Raw genomic sequence first — 17849 nt, forward strand, 5'->3', positions numbered from 1 at the left:
AGAGCCAGGCGAGAATATTGCTCATGTGGCAAGACAAAGATTGAGGGCGACTTGCCACCCTCATCGCAACATAGCCAATTGCCTTACGTAGCTTATGTACATGAAATCAAACATGTCATAATTGGCACTACCTAGGTGGTGCCTCATAGAAGGAATGTGTGTTTTGAACGTTTACAGGATGTGTTGCCACATAACACACGTTTGGAGGGATATCGGCCTAGATTGGAGAACCCCAAAGGCATCAAAGCCCTACCTGCAAATTTACTCTGCGCATAGGAATCTCACAAACATCTCAAATGTGATACGAGGGACCGACCTCCAAATTGAAGACATGGATAAAGTGGTTGAATTATAAGTATGTTTTACAGCCACAACATTTAGCTCATTCCAATCTTTGCCTACCCCGCAAAATAGGTATTCATATTCAACTCTCCCGACCCAGTGGCGCCAAAGAGTCCGACAAAAATTCACTAGCATTCATCAAGTCCGTACTGCCGTATACGACTCGGCGGCGGCCACCAGCCGGTACGCGGTTGGCCTGTGGGTTGCCATCGGGGCCAGTCTGGCCGCTCGTCCGGTGCACCCAATCTTGCAAATTACCATACTCGTCCATGCTACCACCGCCGACTGTGAAGACGATGGCCTCATTGAAGGCCTGGCGGCGCTGTCCGAAGCTCGCGCCGGTGCCGGGGCCTGTGCTGCCTATGGTGCCGGGCATCTGTTGGTTCCGCGAGGCAGAAGCGGGAGGCATGGCGCCGCGCGCGTTCGCGCTGCGGGGGTCAAAGTAAAGATAGTTCTCTGTCTTTGCAATAGCGGAGCTAGATGCGGCAGAGGGATCCATGATAGATTCGGTAATCTTGGTCACGGTTAGATCCTTGTTTGCCGGTAGGAAGTTCTTGACACCGGAGATGAGAGAGTCAAAGTTGGCGCCCAGGGCACCGGAGGTGATTCGGTCGGTGAGACGGTTGGAGAGCGAGGAGAAACCGCGGAAGATGTCAGAGGATTGCTGCTCCGGAGCCGCTGTGGTCATCATGGTCATACGGGTGATCTCGCGGACCTGGCGCACGTAGGCAAGAGGGGTGACATCTGGGACACCGGCCTTGGTAAGGGCCTCTTCAAACTGAGTCATCTCAGTGCGGTTCAGCTCAGCCTCTGTGCTGAGGAACCAGATGATGAAAATGCGGAGCTTGTCCTGCGGGTTGCTACCCTTGGCAGGATCATTGATAAGCTCTAGTAGCTGTGCCTTGGACTGTTTGACAATGTTTTCTTCCAGCTCGAAGAAGTTGTCCAACTGGCGGTCTTTGATGCCCTTCAGCAGGGCGGTGGCGATGTTCATGTGCATATCAAGAACCGATTTGCGCTCCCGCAACTCCGGGAGCAGAGTGATGGCAGCCTTCAAGTGCTGCGCGGAGGCGCTAGTATCGTTCTGGAGATCTTCGATCGAGGAGGCCCCTGTTTTCTTTGTAATTTCGTTTGCATCCTCCTTGTACCGTGTCAGCTCGGCATCGATATCCTCGGCAACCTGAGGGAACGGCGCTCCAGCGTTGCGTTGCCAGAAGAAGTCGCTGCTGTTCAAGTCGTATGACTTCTTGGTGACCTTGCCCGAGTCCTGCTCGTCCGTGTCCAAAGTAATACGATTCAAGCGCATCTGAAGTACGTCTTGCACGAGGGACTGATACGTCCAGGAGTGCGAGAGCATGGGGACCAGGTCGACATTCCGGTCCATAATGATCAATACAGGTCGAGCCGAGGGGACCCCAGGCAAGGACTTTTGGTTGCCCGAGAAGAGGTTGTCCTTGGAGTTGAGGATGTGGTCGCGCAGTTTTCGGTCCAGCTTGGTTGCGATCAATTCCGCGGCTCCACCCTTTGGGCAGCGAATGATAGGAATAGTACCTGTGTCATCGGTTAGAAGACCTTTATAAATCGTACCAACGAATTGACTTACCCATTGTGACGCTCACGCTGAACAGACCGCTCACTACCTTATCCACAATTGCATCTAGATCCTCGTCGCTCGTTTTCGGGCTGTTGATCTTGTAGTAGGCATCATTTCCAAGCCCCAAGCTGAAGAGATCCGGCTCCGCCACAATGAAGTTGAGATATTGATCAAAGACCTGAGCAATGTTCTCTGATGCACCGGAGGCGGCTATTTGAGAAGCAAAATCCTCGAGAAGGGGGCGGGGAACGGAGGAGAGGAAGTTCACGTAGGCCGGGGAGTAGAGGCCTTGGGAGAGATCGCGCGTGATAGCTTGGATATTGGCAGGGTTCGGTTCCACCAAGTAGACAACGGGGACGTCGGGAATGGGATATCTTTGCGAATTAAGGCTCCTAGAAATCGAGCTACTGTTAGCGGCCTAGTCGACACATAATAGACCCGGTGCTCTGAATCGTACAAATGGATGGTGATTCCCCATGCGCGGAGGTCATTGACCCGCAGCACGCTGCTGATGACATCGCGGCCCATACCGTCAAAGACCAGGACCTTCCAGATAGGGTCGCCATCTTCATTCAAGATGGGGGTGGAATGGGAGATCAGACCACCGTGGGCGGAGTCATGCGAAGCATCATCTGCCGGACGAGGGTCATGGTTCAAATTGAGAAGCTTTTGAATAGAAGCTATAGGAAAGGGTCAGTCCGGCGCAATTGCCGCGGGGGAGCATGGCATTCACGTACCGACCTGGCGGTCTCGGAGGGACATCGGGTGGGCCATGGCAGAGCAGACACCACGGACGTAGTCGAGGACACACTCTTTATGGCAGCAGCTTCAACACATGAACCTACACACAAGGGAGTACCAGGCGAAGACGAAGATGCACGATGTTGACACCCTCTCGCTCCACCTGGCACTCTGGCTGACGTAAGGTATGCAAACAGCCCAAACGCCCGGTGGAGATCACATGCAGTCAGGGGAATAATCCCGTTACCACCGTACTGTCATTTAACCCCTTTTCCCTAGCATGACTTCAGTACGGTAACCGTCACATATGTCACGGCTGATACACGCAACCGCCGGGCGCCTACAGCTTTTCCTCCTTCCACCTCAACTCCCTCCGTCTTCCATCCACCACCATCACTTCCCCCCTTTTCCCCCCATCCCCTCCTTTCTTCGTAAAGCGAATGGCTATGATGCTAGAGTGGCTCTTTGTATAGGAGCCTTTTCTCTTCTCTTTCCCAGGAGGCTTAAAGCTTAAAGCACAGAGAGGAGCAAAAGCTCTGCAGGGACACTTGAAACAGGAGGTCTGGGACAAATACAAGTGAGGAAAGACATACCAGAGACTCGGAGGACCCAAGAAGGTCCCAGCAGGCGCTGAGCAGGCGCTGGTTGAAATCCAAGTTGCTGCGGCGTATTTCGCTGCAGAATTCGTCATATTAAGGTCTACAGGACCAGGGTCGCCAACTCGCGTCACTCGCATCCCGGGTTGGTGCCTGAGGCGGCCACATAAAAAACAGCGGTGCTTGCACACAACAAAAGGCTTTTTATATTCGTCAGGTACGGGAGCACTCATCGTCACAAGACGTCTCCAACCTCTGCCTTCACTGCTAGCTGTATTTGATTCCGCGAGTGATTCTCATCGATTCGTTTCTTCAGCTTTCAAGGTTACCTGCGAACAGCCAATCACAACCCTCGCCCCACCTGACCGGTTGAATTTCCATCTCCGATAGTGATCCCAAAACAGCAGGCGGTGAACTACCCATCTTGAATGCACGTGACACTTGGACAGTAGCATTAAGCACGTCGACAAGTTAAGGTGCTTGTTGCTTGTTGAGTGTTGGGGGGTGAATTAAGTGATGGAACAGTCCTCGGCCCCAAACCCCATGCAGGGTCTACCGCACGGGTCAGATCACAGTTCAATACCGCCGGAGTATTGGAATAACTTGGACTCGATGTATTCGGACCCTCAGCTCCAGCCACTACAGCAACCGCAAGGGCCGTCGACACAACAGCCTCCCATGGGAATTGAATGGGACCACCCTATGCTTCAGAATACCCCACAACCACAGCGTCAGCAGGGTCATTTGATGAACGAATCCAACCATGGGATATATTCCATCCCCCAATCTTGGCAGGCGAACCCTTTGCAGGCCCCAGCACGAGGTTATCCAGTCGCCTCGCAGTATCAATCTCATCAACAGGCCCCGCCGCAGGTTTCTCAGCACACGCCTCAGTACCAACAGGGCCAGATGACATTTGACTCGCGTACTCTCAACCCTACCGAGAGCTCGACTTTCCCCTCATTCCCCTATCAACAAAACTACTACCCCCAAGAATCCTTTCCCTCGCGACCGGCCCAACAACAGTCGCAATCGTCAATTCCTCAGTTCCCCCTCTCTTCGGGGTATTCCCAGAATTTCAATCCCATTGATCTCACCGGCGACTTCCCCGATCCTCAAGCGGGCGTGCCGCAGCACCACACCATCGACCCTTCCTTTCTAAACCCCACTCAGACCCCCCGCCAAGCGCATCATATCCAACCCAATTACCTCTATGGAGCCCCTCCCGAGTTCCAGCAGACCGGGGAAAGGTTATTTGATTATTATCAGAATGATCTCTCCATGCAACAACCGCAGTATGGTACAGACCCCGCTAATGCAGTGCCAATCGGTATGCTTATTATGCTCACATCGTTGTTATCTCGCCTTTGCTGACTTGCAGAACAGGTTTTCCTAAGACCAGCGGGTTCCCTCAACCCGATGTAGTCATTACAGCGAAGAAGCCGGCTGGCAAGAAGCCGTCGACCAAGAAGGCAGGCCCCAAGACACAGAAAAAGGCCAAGGGGCAGGCGGAAAGTGACAGCTCCGACGACTCAGATCTGGAGATTGAAGCTCCTGATGAACCGTCTCCTCTCCCACCCACTCGTCCCGATGATCCCATCGGCGCAGCGGAATATGATACTATCCAGGCCGTGTGGTCTCCTCGGAACAAGTGGCCCTCGGCGGATAAAGTAAAAGGGGCTCTGGTTGCTTTCAAGGATGTCATCAAAGTGCTCCGAGATGCCTGGAAAGATCAAGTGCAGGCCATGAAGTTGGCAGAGAACCAAGGGAATAATGCCAAGGCAACCCAATTAAAGGAATCGGTGGCTTTGCAGCGTCGCATTATGGATAAAATCGTGGTTACCGCCCTGAACACGGGCCATTCCACGATCGTTGAGAAGTATGCATCCCCCGTGAATTTCGTTCCATCCCCCACCCGCCCACGTGGTTATCATGGCCATAGAAGTCTGAAACGAATTGAGAACATGACTTGCGTAAACCCCTCCTGTGGTCATGGATGGAGTCAATTAATACGGCTGCAATTGAGGGCACACTCCGTGGCACCGGGTTCCATAAATCCGACTTTGTTCGAACCCGAGACCGGAGCGTGAATCCCGAAATAGCCCAAAGTCTTCAATTTTAAGGTCGTTTCAGATGTGCCATGAGAAGCCATCCGTGAGACCAATGAAGCGTTTTAGAATGACTCGTCCGCGCCTTCTATGATCCCGCTCACTTCAATGGTTTCCTGTCAGATTGCTAATCGTTGTTTTTAATGTAGGCTGGGCGAGCATCCCATGGCCCTGTCAATTTTCTACTCGTTTTTGGTAGACCGATTCCAGGCGGCCGACTTTGATGGCTCTTTGACGGTCAACATCCTCAAGGTGAGCGCTCTCACCCTCTCTTCTCATTTTTCTCCGGACTGACATAGTCTAGCTTCTGTGTCGCTTTGTCACTGTCGATGAAGAGCTCCTCCAGAAAACAAACGTTGCCAAACTGCTTCCCAGATTTGTCAAGAGAGGTGGTCCATCGGTCAAGGAACTTGCACAGAAGATCCAGGATAACGCCGTAGCCTCCACGAAGCGGAAACAGTCTACTCCGAAGTCTGCCAAAGAAGACTCGCCATCCAAGGGTTCCGGTGCCGATTCTCCTTCAGCAGAACTTGCGGGGGCAAAGCGCCCCCGTGAAGGCGAAAGTAACATCCAACCCGCCACGAAGAGGATGGTTGTTGGTTCCAACCCCAAGGAAGCTGGGAAATCTGCAACAGCAACAAATGGGTTGACCAAACCGGGTACTCAAAATGGCAAGCCAGCCAACGCAGCAGCCCCGCGCCCAAGAGCCAATATTGTCGCCCCCAAGCCTTCAAGTCTCTTTGGCGCTTTGAGTTCTGCCTCCAAGAGACCAGGGACGACAAATGCCGAGAGAGCGGCCGCACTGGCGGCTGCGAAGCCTGCGGAGAAGAATGAAAAACCCGCTGCGCCCCCTCCTAAGCCTGCATTCTCTTTCGGTGACATTATGGCCGATCTCAGTAAACCAAAGGAGGCAGTCGTGGTGAAGCCTACCGAAGACAAGCCACCTGAGACGGAGGAAGAGCGTCAAAAGAGGCTGCGTAAGGAGGCGCGACGCAAGCTGCGTGTGACCTGGAAGCCTGAGGACTCCCTCACTGAAGTACGACTCTTCACTCACGATCCTGATGAAGAGCTCGGACCCGGTGACGGTTCTCTGCGTGGTGCGGGAGACGTCAAGGGAGAGGGAAGCGTTCTTAAACTTCATAAGGATCTGGAGGAACTTGGAGAAGAAGACCTTGGTGGGCTTCGGGAGACCAGCCTCAATGAATACAGCGCTCCCTCGGAAATCATCATCGAGTCTGAGGAACAGAGGGGTGCCAATTTCATCAAACGCGGTGGCGAACAGCAACCCTCCAGCCCGGAGAAGGCGGCTCAAGAGCATCGCGAGTCAACTACACTCATGGTGTTCTACACTTCCCCCGCCGATGTTCCACCTTCGCCTAAGGAGCCTCCTGTTCACGAAGCCGATGAAGTCGTTCCCGATGAAGTTCACTTTGGCGAACTACCAGACCATATCAAAGCTCGGCAGGAACGATACTGGTCATACGTCAACCCTAAACCTGCAGCTCCCGCTGCAGCTCCCGCACAACCCAACCCTGCCGCGGGTGGTAACTTTGACATTTCCAATCTGCTCAAGATGATCCAGACTGGACAACAGCCACAGTCTACACCTCCTCCTCAACCTCAGCCCGCCCCGATGTCTGATCTGGAACGAACAATCAGCATGTTCCGCCAGCAACAGACTCAGCCTCCGGTCCAGCAGTCCCCGCAGATTCCAATCAGTCAGGCGGCACCCCAAGCGCCGGCCGCTGGTGGTGTCGACTTCACCCAGATTTTGAATGTGATGAAACAGCTCCAGAACCCGGCCGCAGGGTTCCCTCAGCCTCAACAAACGCAACCGAACATGGCACCCAACCTAGGCGCCATGTTCTCACAGTTTGCTGGACAAAACCAGCAATCCGGGCCTCCTCTTGACACCTACGAAGACCCAGAGCGCAAGCGAATGCGCGAGGGCAACCAGTACGACGATCAATGGAGCCGACAGAAGCGCACGAAAGGAGGCGATGCCAAGCCGTACAAGGTTAATTTGGTCCCGTGCAGGTTCTGGGCTGAAGGCAAGTGCAGAAAAGGCCACAACTGCACATTCCGCCACGACGCCTAATTCAACCTCTCGATTGGAAGAACACCTTCCTTCTTCTGTTGGATACCCTTCCCTTCCCATATTTTGAACCCATTCATTCTTGTATCTTTTTTATTCCATACCCCGTCATGGCGATGCATAGCACAATACTAGAGACTTTTCTCTGGGCAGATATTACACGGCGTTGAGATTGTGTTTGTGCAACCAAGACCTCGACGCGCGTTTGCATCGTTTCCTTGTGGACAAGGGCGTTTTCCCTTACATTTTTATGCTTTTTTCATATTGTTCCCTGGGGTTATCTTGTTTGCCTTGTTTTCGTCGTTGGCGTACCTAGGCTTGCATCTGCGGGACGTGGTGTCTCATTTTCATGGCGCATAATGAGTGGGATAGGGGAAATGTACATTAGGATTTTATCTTCTTGCAAATGAAGATTCAATGCTGAAAGTTATGACTACTATCTTTCGATCATTCCCGGCGTAAGATTTATTTCTCAAGGAAAAGCCGAAGCGGTGGCTCGCCCAGTAAACCAGATGCTAAGAAACTTTGGAAATCTTGGACAGGAGAAATAGGAAACCCATTTCCACTTCATATAATAAACAACTCTAGATAAACTCTACACCGGATACATCTCAGGCCTCACCCCAGCCAGCCGACAAGTCCCCTGATACATCCTCTCAAGCGTAGAGCGCATAATCTCCAGATCAATGGACTCCCTCTCCCAAAGCCGCAACGTTCGGATAGACAGCCTCACAAGGGCAGGCCAATTATAAGGTGGAGACAACGTCCACCCGCCCGGATTGCTAGCACTCTGCATCTGGCTCAGAACTGCTGCCGTGATCTGGATCGCGGCACTAAAAGTAACGCGCATGCAGTTCCAAATCCATTCATGACGCCAGTTGTACCATAGCCTTGGGATGAGTCGGACGCAGTTGTCCAGGGCTTTTTGGGCTTGGTCGAAGACTGTGCGAAAGATTTCGTTGTTATGTAGATATTTTGGTAGGGAGGGGTAGTGCAGTGCTAGGTAGAGGACTGGGCGGTAGATCTTCTCTAGGCAAAAGCAGAGGCGTCCCATCATTAGAGACTCTAGATCTTGGTTGTTTTGTGTTGGACCGGGGAGTCCGCTCGTTGACATTTGGTACCTGGGTACCAGTGAATAGATAGCCCGATGGCAATAGATCGTAGGGTGACAATGATGGGGACGTACCAGTGAAATAGAACCTTTTCGGCTTGGTTTGTTTTTTCGACAATGCCGGCGACGTTGGTGACCCAGGCCTGTTCACCGCTGCGCCACATATCCTCCAGCATGTCGTTGACTGTTCGGCGATTGCAGATCGAGCCGATGTAGAATCTCCATCCTTTTTCTTCGTCGGTGCCGCTGATTTCAGGCGATGATTTTGCTAATAGATCGTCGTCTTCCATTTTATCTGGTGAGGTTGTGCTGGATTTAGGGAATTTTGGAAACGGCTCAGCGTATCCAAGGCTTTCAAGACCACTGCTCCAGAGAGGGAGCTCAGATTGCATTTCACTGAGGGTCTTTTTAGTATCTGGGCGCTCATAAATAGAATGAAATCTCACTGTTCAGCTTGGATACAGGACCAGTACAGGCGTGACTCGAGGTTATGATAATTGACATCTGCAGTCCACTGTTCGCGGCATAATGACCTTAACCTCACTTCTAGTCGACAGGAGGCTTGCTGGAAGCAAAACCATGCTTCTAAAGGGCGCATAGCATGCCTGTGATAGAAGCCTGCGAGCAAGTAGCACTGAATATCAGTAGAAGACGTATGTAAAGATCCAAGCCTCTGCTTGGCAGCGTGGAAATAGGCTTCGGCTATTTCGATACTAGCATCACACGGCGGCGGCTTCTGGAGCTGGTCTAGATCCTCAGGGGTATCAGGTAGCACGTAATCGGATGTGCAACAGCCTAGAGCGCATGCAAGCAACTAGTGGCACAATTAGTATTGCACTAAATGTAGTTTAAACTATCGCACGCACCACCTGGCATGATGGACCGTCCCATCCAAGGCCCTGCACGGTCACCTCGCGGGCATATCGCTCAAGCTTCTCCGCGTCAACTACGGGATTTCGCCGATGGACCAAATGAAGATATTTTCGGACCAGTAGCTGAATGTCATCCAGAAGGGAACCTATACCTGCCTGGCGGGGCGGTGGTATGTTCGACTGAGCCTGGTTATCCAACGAATCGAGCAGAAATGACCGGATATGCTTCTCTGCATCGGTGATCACCCGATTGAAAATGGGCCAGCGGAGCATGTATTCGGGAGAATTGGCCGCATACAAAGTCAGAGGATCGTGCTCGGAGGACCGCTCCTCGGCAGCGTCGCTTCTCCGAAGACTGTAGTTTCCGGCCAAGGAGCCCGGTGTCATGAGGGGGCTCGAATGCGGCATTGTCAATTCATAAAAAGAGCCTTTCAGAGATCGATGGGAGGAGATGGTGGAGTCATTGTCCTGTTTAATATCCTCCAGCAAGGTCGTGATGTGGCCCAGGCGCTGAAGAATCTCGGAGTTGGCCGATTCCAGACTGAATCTATGGACACAGTCTCAGTCTAGACCTGTTGAACAAAAAGAAAGTCGAAACACACAAGCCACAACTTACGGTGCTGCGTGGGGTGACGCTTCGGGATAGATACACTCCGCCCCCTGTAGCGAACAATAGCTACAGGTGGGTCGAGTATTGTCACACCGAGTCTTGCGCATGCGACATGTTTGACATGCGGTGGGGGCTCTCGTACGACTATCGCGCTTCCTGGAAATTCTGGAATCGAACTCCATAGTGGAGAGTAGAGGCCCAATGTGTTGTCGGGGAGCATCGGGGAGCCTGAGGTGATGAGAAAGTTCCAGGAGCGCAGACGGGCCTACTTAGAGGGGGACGCTCGCCAAGTGTCCCCGAACACGAAACAAAGAAAGACAAAGAAACCCTATCGGACATCCTCGTGGCTGAACCTTCTCGACTGCAGCGTGACTCGATGAGGTTAGAACAGAAAGGTGTTGAACAAAGAAAGTTAATATAACGCACGCGAACCTTAAATAGGAAACGACCATCGATCCCCCAGTTCCCGGTCTTGGAGACCATAAGGAGTGTTATAGTCTAGATAGTAATTGTCATCGTAAGTAATGAGGTATCTGATTTCAGATATTACTGTACACTACGAATGAAAACTCGCCGAAGAGACATAAATCGTCCATTCAATCATCACTATCGCTAACGTGCATGAAAGTCACCGGCTCCGGTGGAGTACATGTACAGAGTGGTGCCCAAAACGGTCACGCTCAGACAGAAAAATAATATAGAACCCAACGCCGAGAGAAATGCAGATGGGAACAGGCCGGGAAAAGGTTAGCCCTACCGAACCTTTCTCTTGGTCCTCCTCGTCATGGGGACCTCACACAGCTGAGACCAGGCGTCCTCGAAGGTGGTCTTGCGCGGGCCGATCTGTCCTTCGTAGAAGTTCAACTTGCGCGCGACCTCCATGGCACCGGTACCCAGGCCTACCGTCTTGCCCATAATAATACACTCGGAAACACCCTCGATCAGATCGGTGCGGCCAGCACCACCGGCATCGAAGAGATGGTCGGCAGTCTTCTCGAACGAGGCCAACTGGAGCACAGAGTCACGCATCTTGGCCAGACCGAACCGGGTAATACCCAGGACTTCGCCCTTGTATGTCATCACGTCAGCCAGGAGCTGCATATGGCGAGGATCGATGTCCATGTCCTTCATGACTTCACTGATTTCAGTGACGATCGTGCTGCGTGCAGCCTCGATGCCAAGAACCTCCCGCGCCTCCATGACGTTGTTGGTCGTAGTCTGGAGACCGTTGACACCCATGGTGTTCATGCATGCTCTCAGACCGTAGCCTTCCACTAGTAGGGTATTGGTGGTGGATGTTTCATCCGTCCGGATGATGGCGCGGTGGGCTTGAGGGTGACCGAGAATTTGAATGTTGGGCAACATGCGTTTCAGGTGCTTGAGACGCAGGAAGGGATCGACGCTTGTAGCGGCGATCTCGGTCTTTGATAGACCCTGCTTGCTGGCCGGGTCAAGATCGATGATGACCACGATGGAGCGCGCAGTGGTCCGGAACTTAAGGTCTTCGCCCTTGAAGCGCTTGTGGCTCTTGATCGCTGCGACGATTTTCTGCATGTCCAGCTCGAGCTGCAGTTGATTGATCGTATCCCAGTTGATTCGGACTTTGACGGATGCCTCGTTGCCAGACCAACTCTCGCTGATCCATGTCATAACGTCACGGAGATAAGTCTTTTCAATGCGTCCCTTCACAATTCGTGCCGCAACGATGCTGTCCTTAGTAACAAGGTCACAAGCAACGACCGGAGTACTGATCTCCCTTGAAGCGTTGATAATTTCCTTGATACGAGGCACACCTTGCGTAATACTCATACCGGCGACACCAGCAAAATGGAAAGTCTTCAGGGTCATTTGCGTACCGGGCTCACCGATGGACTGGGCACCTACGGCACCCACGGCATGACCTGGCTCAACCTGTGCCCTCTTGTACTTCAGCAGGCATTCTTTGATGAAAGCTCTCAGGGTTGTCTCTGTCAACTTTCCGGTGTGGTCCAAGCCCTTTCGGCTTCTCTCATCCGATGGATCAAAGTCGCCACCGCGGGAGATCAGCCTGTCAGCCTTGGTAGACACGTATTGCTCAATCGAGTCCAGGAAGTCACGGGCGCTCTCGAACTGGTCAATGCCATGATCGGACCGATCCATGTAGCCAAGCTCGTTGCCCAGCAGGTCCTTGCGAGCCAACTTGGCACGTTCTTTTCCAAGCATTTCTTGACAGACTTCTGCAATTTCAGCAGGCAGCAAGCTTCGTTCATCATTGTTGTAGGTGGTAGACTCGCAGTGGATGAAGGTTCGATCGAAATGGACAGGCTTGGCTTTGCCTTCCATGTCCACGGGATCCAATTTATCGTCACCATACTGGAACTGCACGATTGCAGAAGACGAGTTGCGCACTGTATCATCATACTGTGTTGACAAATCCTCAAGGGACTTCATCAACCGACGGGACATGTAACCGGTTTCGGCGGTTTTGACGGCAGTATCAACCAGACCTTCACGACCAGACATTGCGTGGAAAATAAACTCGGTGGGCTCGAGACCCGAGAAGAAACTGTTCCGAACGAAACCCTTGGAAGGAGGTTGTCGCGCATTTTTGGGGAAATGAGGCAAGGTACGATCCTGGAAGCCGTCTTGAACACGCTGACCACCAATAATTTGTTGTCCGACAAGTGCAACCATCTGAGACACGTTGATGCTAGAACCCTTAGACCCGGATGTGGCCATGATCAGGGGCGAGTTATATTTGCTGAGTTGGTCAATACACTCATCACCAGCTTGCTGACGGACCTTGCTGAGAATACCCGAGATCTGGTTCTCCATGGTCTGCAACTCGTCACAACCCGGGTACTTCTCCAGAGTGCCAGCCTTGTATTTGGCAATGACTTCATCGCAAGCGGCGTAGGCTCTTTCCACCAGATCATTCTTGGACTGGACCAGCCTCTCACTGGGGTAGACGTCTGTGATACCGATTGAGAAACCCATATTGGTGAACCATCTGGCTGAGAGTTTGGAGAGACGATTCATGCCCTCGGCAGCCGCCGCAGGCCCGTAATCACGAAGCATAATGTAGAACACATTGTCCTTCTTTCCGGAACCAATGGTAGACTTATCCATAACACCACACATAATTTCCGAGTTGCGGATGACCAGCCAGGCATCATGGGGATCCAAGTCTTTGGGCCGGCCGTCCTTGGGCTGTTTGAACTGTCGGCATGCAGCATCGAGGTTGACCAAGACAGGGTCATCTTCGTTGGGGTGCATCATGATATTGAAAACTTGCTTGCCCGTCCAGAGCATCTGTGGCTTGAGGACTGATGGTGGCGGAAGATCAAATCGCGTCTCTGAACCCAGCATGTAGAGGCAAATCTGGGTGAAAGAGGCACGGTCAAAGAAGTTATCCTTGCTACTCAGCAGGAAAGCAGCACTGATGAAATCCTGAATGGCAGAAATAATGGGCTCTCCGTTCTTGGGCGTGGCCAAGTTGTTCTTGACTCCCATCAGCTCCATTGCCTCTGCTCTAGCTTCTTCCGTCTGTGGAACGTGCAGGTTCATCTCATCTCCGTCGAAATCGGCATTGTACGGATTGCAGACACACTCGTTGAGTCGGAACGTTCGGTGAGGTCGTACCCTAGCAAAATGGGAAAGAATACTGAGTTTGTGGAGGGAGGGCTGCCGGTTGAAGAGTACGATATCACCATCTTCAATATGACGCTCAACCAAGTCGCCCTCCTGCAGGTCGTTGGCAATGTGCTTCAGATTACCGTACTTCAGCATGGTCCGGAAGTCGGAGCCTTTTTTGTAGAGATAGTTTGCTCCTGGCCATTTCTTCTGGCCGTTGCGCACACGCTCTTGTAGTTTTTCCTTGTTATACCGGGTCACCCGCTCGGGGTAAGTCATGTTCTTGGCAACCAGCTCTGGAACTGCAACCTCATCTACCCGCAAGTTCGGGTCGGGTGAAATGACCGTACGGCCAGAGAAGTCGACACGCTTTCCGGACAGATTGCCACGGAATCGACCTTGTTTACCCTTGAGTCTCTGAACAAAACCTCGGATGGGCTTTCCCAGATCCGCCTTGTTGAGGCCTGGCACGTCACTGTTGATGTAGACGGCAATCTGAAGCTGCATGTAGTCCCAACATTCCATAATTGTCTGAACGGGGGCACCCTTCAGCAGGGCGTTTTTGAGGTTGATATTGCTCTGGACAATGTCGCCCAGCTTCGCAGTAAGGTCATCTTCTGTCGAGGCAGCGTCTTGCCCCACGGATGGTCGAATACAGACCGGAGGGGCCGGAATGAATTGCCAGAGGAACATCTCGGGGCGTGCCTCTTTCGGGTCCAATGCCATAAGCTCACAGTCGGTATCGGAAATCTTCTTGAAAAGTTTGAGCACCCGTAGGGCATTCATATCGTCTTGCGCCTTCTTGTAGTGCTTCTCAACCTCCGAGTTGGAGTGCCTGGCCTCAGCAAAGGTGTCATCAAACGCCGTTTTGCTGAGAGGAGGGATTTTCTTGGCAGAAGTTGAAGAGTTGAAGGCGCGAAATTTGTCGTGGGTGATCTTGAGAGCACTCGAGCCGGCTTTTTTCACCACTCCGTTGATCGCATGGCAATGCTCGCATTCTCGAGTTTTCCGGCAGCGTTCGTTGATTCGCTTCGCGATTTGGGTCCGTCGTAAATTATCCAGTCCTGGGCGGCGCATTTCACGCAAGAAAGCCCGACGCTCTGCCTCGGGGAGCAGGATGTGCGAGCATTCTTTGCAAATTTCCTGGAGGATGCCGATGACGCGCTTGAAATAACCGACGTGGAAAGCAGGCAAAACCAATCTGACGTGTCCAAAGTGACCGTTGCACTCCTTCAGATGAAGTCCGCACGTCTTGCACTCGGCAGTCTTGTTCGAAATACCCATGCGCGCATCGAGAGGGCCATGGGCAACTACCGCACGGTCGTGTTCGAGGTCGAAAAACTTCCGATCGGAGACTTCCACCACAGCTTGGCCGACAATATCATCGTTTGTTCTGGAGGCAGCAAATGCGAGTTAGCGATCGATACCGCCCGATAACGTTCCAGGTCAGTCCTGGGAACAGAATAAGAGTAGCCCTTACAGTACACCAAATTTCAACTCCTTGATGACTTTGGGAACACGATCAATGACCTGGGCCTTGCCCAGATCCATCTGTGCACCCTCTGGAGGCTGCATCGCGCCGTTGTCAAGTGCAGAACATGGCAAGGTGACTCAAGCTAACGCGATCGGAACGGGCGGCTGTCAAACTGCCAGACTACCGCAAGTCCGAAGCCGAGAGACGATAAAAGGCAAGAAATAGGGTTATTGCGTGTATGCGAAGCCCCAAAAGACCAGAATTATCTCTAGGACAAGCGATGGGATAGTGATTGGCAATGGAAGGAGAAAGAGAGCAAGAATAAACGGCGGGGTCGGCCACGAACTTTTTTTCTGCCGGCTAAGCTCTCACCGCCCGATGGACAGGTACGACTTTGAGGCTCAAGTGGTAGAAAGAGTCTTGATATTGTACAGAATGGTATATTGTCTATGATACACTTATTTCGCTAGGAATGCCTGGAATGCCTTGTGTTCAATCACCACATTCCCGACAGCCTTCAGCTTTTTACGGCCTTCTTTCTGCTTCTCCAGCAGCTTCCGTCGCCGACTCACATCAGCGGCATGCAGCTTAGCCAGCACGTCCTTGCGATACGGCTTGATGGTTTCACGGGCAATGATCTTTTTACCCACAGCAGCCTGGATAATGATTTCGAAGAGCTGCCGGTCAACATGCTCTTTGAACTTGGTTACCCAAATCCTGCCCTGTCGACTGACCTGGCTCATGTGCATTAGTCGCGACACGGCATCCACTGGCTCTTTGTTGACTAGGAGCTGTAGCTTGACAATGTTGCCTGCTCGCCAGGCGGACTCTTCGTAGTCCAGACTGGCGTAGCCCTTAGTGCCGCCCTTGAGCTTGCCGAAGAAGTCATCGACCAAGTGTGCTAAGGGTAGTTGATACTTCATAATAACCTGACTTGAGGTGAAATATTCAATGCTTTGTTGCTCGCCCCGGTTGGACTCGCAAAGTTCAATCACCTTTCCGAGGTATTCGTCGGGAAAGGTCAATGTGGCCAACACATAAGGCTCTTGGACCTCGGCGACCTTGAGACGCACACTATCGTCATCGGGAAACTTGGCCGGATTGGTAATAATTTCCTCTGTTCCATCTCTCCACACCACCTTGACCGGAACGGAGGGCGGGGTGATGATGATGCTGGCACCGTGCTCCTGCTTCAGGCGATCTTCGAACACCGAGCAGTGAAGTGTGCCCAAGAAGCCCATGCGGAATCCGGCACCCAAAGCCTCGGACGATTCCTTTTGAACCGTGATACTTCGGTCATTTAACATGAGTTGGTTGATACTGTCTTCCAAATGTTCGAAATGATCTGCGTTCACGGGGTACACTGCCACAAAGACCATCGACTTGGGCTCTATAAACCCGGGCAGGGGTTCAACTGACTTTTCCTGGCCCACTCTGGCGAAAGTGTCTCCGATCTTGGCCTCTTTGCTTCGCTTCATGCCGGGATTGAAGTAGATGTACCCGACCTGACCGGCGCGGAGGACCGTTTGGGCAGTTTCAAGGGGATACATGATTCCGACCTCGCCCACGTAGTACTTGATACCCGTGGCAAACGAGACGAGCTGCTGGCCTGCACGCACCTCGCCGTCGAAAACGCGCACCAAAAGAATCACACCTTTGTAGGAGTCGTACCACGAGTCGACGAGCAACATACGCAGGGGTTTTTGGGTGTCACCGATGGGACTGATCCACAGTTAGCCAAACTCGAACAAGCTCGAAAAGGTAAAATTCACATACGCAGGAATTTTGTCAACAACCGTCGGAAGAAGGGCTTCAACATTCAAGCCCGTCTTGGCCGAAACCAGCACTGCATTCTCGGCCTCCAACTCGAATGTACTCTTCATCTGTTCCAGAGCCCGCTCTGGATCCGCCGATGGCAAGTCCACCTTGTTAATGACCGGTATCAATTCGAGGCCTTGTGCAAAGGCCAAGTAGAAATTGGCGACAGTCTGCGCCTGAACGCCCTGGCTGGCATCAACTAGGAGCAGCGCTCCTCCACAGCTAGCATAACTGCGCGATACCTCTGCACGAAAATCAACATGGCCGGGCGTATCCACCAAGTGCAACAGGTAGTCCTCGCCCTTGTGGTTGTAGATCATCGTACAAGTCTGAGCCTTGACGGTGATTCCTCGCTCGCGCTCAACATCGAGCTTGTCCAGCACCTGTTTATTCATTCCAGCCTTGATGGTCCCGGTGAGCTCGAGTAACCGATCGGAGAGTGTGCTCTTGCCATGATCGACGTGTGCGACAATGCAGAAATTACGATATCGCTCAATGGGGATGGCGGCAATTCGTGATTCGAGGTTTCTATCAGGCGCACTTGATACCTTGGACCGAGATGTGCTCCATACTGCAGAGCTTGTGAAGGATCGGAGGGAATTAAACCGGGATGGAAAGCCAGCCGACGACTTGAGGCTCGCAGCCGGGGAATTCGGCGCTGCGCTCAGCCATCGGGCTAACTGCAGACATCCTCGCATCGGGATTCGCGCGATGACATGGAAGAGGGATGACCCCGTGGTTGATTCGTGATCACGGAGGGCAATTCGAGAGGAGTTGACTTGGTTCGTCGCTCTTTCGAACGGGGCCTGCGGAGAAAAAAACGGGCTCGCGGGCGGTGACTCCGATCGCTGCGGCGATTATCCGACATAAACAAAC

General features: G+C 52.5%; 5 protein-coding genes across 5 annotated transcripts; 1 reads left to right on the forward strand and 4 right to left on the reverse strand.

The window, feature by feature from the left end:
* Positions 1-424: 424 nt before the first annotated feature.
* sly1 (syntaxin-binding protein) lies at positions 425-2710 on the reverse strand (the record flags this gene model as incomplete). Its single annotated transcript, XM_058453987.1, has 4 exons — positions 425-1893; positions 1946-2328; positions 2394-2616; positions 2674-2710. 4 exons carry the CDS (start codon positions 2708-2710, stop codon positions 425-427), a joined length of 2112 nt encoding a protein of 703 aa, XP_058306236.1.
* A 1106-nt stretch (positions 2711-3816) lies between these two features.
* Positions 3817-7479, forward strand: N7498_006926 (uncharacterized protein; the record flags this gene model as incomplete). The annotated part of the gene is made up of 4 exons (XM_058453988.1): positions 3817-4603; positions 4660-5152; positions 5531-5633; positions 5686-7479. The coding sequence occupies 4 exons, from the start codon at positions 3817-3819 to the stop codon at positions 7477-7479; spliced, it is 3177 nt and encodes a 1058-aa protein (XP_058306237.1).
* A 592-nt stretch (positions 7480-8071) lies between these two features.
* On the reverse strand, positions 8072-10251 carry N7498_006927 (Zn(II)2Cys6 transcription factor; the record flags this gene model as incomplete). Its single annotated transcript, XM_058453989.1, has 5 exons — positions 8072-8597; positions 8663-8983; positions 9034-9401; positions 9454-10006; positions 10076-10251. The coding sequence occupies 5 exons, from the start codon at positions 10249-10251 to the stop codon at positions 8072-8074; spliced, it is 1944 nt and encodes a 647-aa protein (XP_058306238.1).
* A 571-nt stretch (positions 10252-10822) lies between these two features.
* Positions 10823-15256, reverse strand: N7498_006928 (DNA-directed RNA polymerase III core subunit RPO31; the record flags this gene model as incomplete). The annotated part of the gene is made up of 2 exons (XM_058453990.1): positions 10823-15074; positions 15162-15256. 2 exons carry the CDS (start codon positions 15254-15256, stop codon positions 10823-10825), a joined length of 4347 nt encoding a protein of 1448 aa, XP_058306239.1.
* A 357-nt stretch (positions 15257-15613) lies between these two features.
* Positions 15614-17671, reverse strand: N7498_006929 (GTPase GUF1; the record flags this gene model as incomplete). Its single annotated transcript, XM_058453991.1, has 2 exons — positions 15614-16877; positions 16932-17671. 2 exons carry the CDS (start codon positions 17669-17671, stop codon positions 15614-15616), a joined length of 2004 nt encoding a protein of 667 aa, XP_058306240.1.
* Between the last annotated feature and the right edge of the window lie 178 nt (positions 17672-17849).

Source organism: Penicillium cinerascens (assembly GCF_028974065.1).
Source record: "Penicillium cinerascens strain IBT 15544 chromosome Unknown contig_9_segment0_segment0, whole genome shotgun sequence".
Lineage (NCBI taxonomy): Eukaryota > Fungi > Ascomycota > Eurotiomycetes > Eurotiales > Aspergillaceae > Penicillium > Penicillium cinerascens.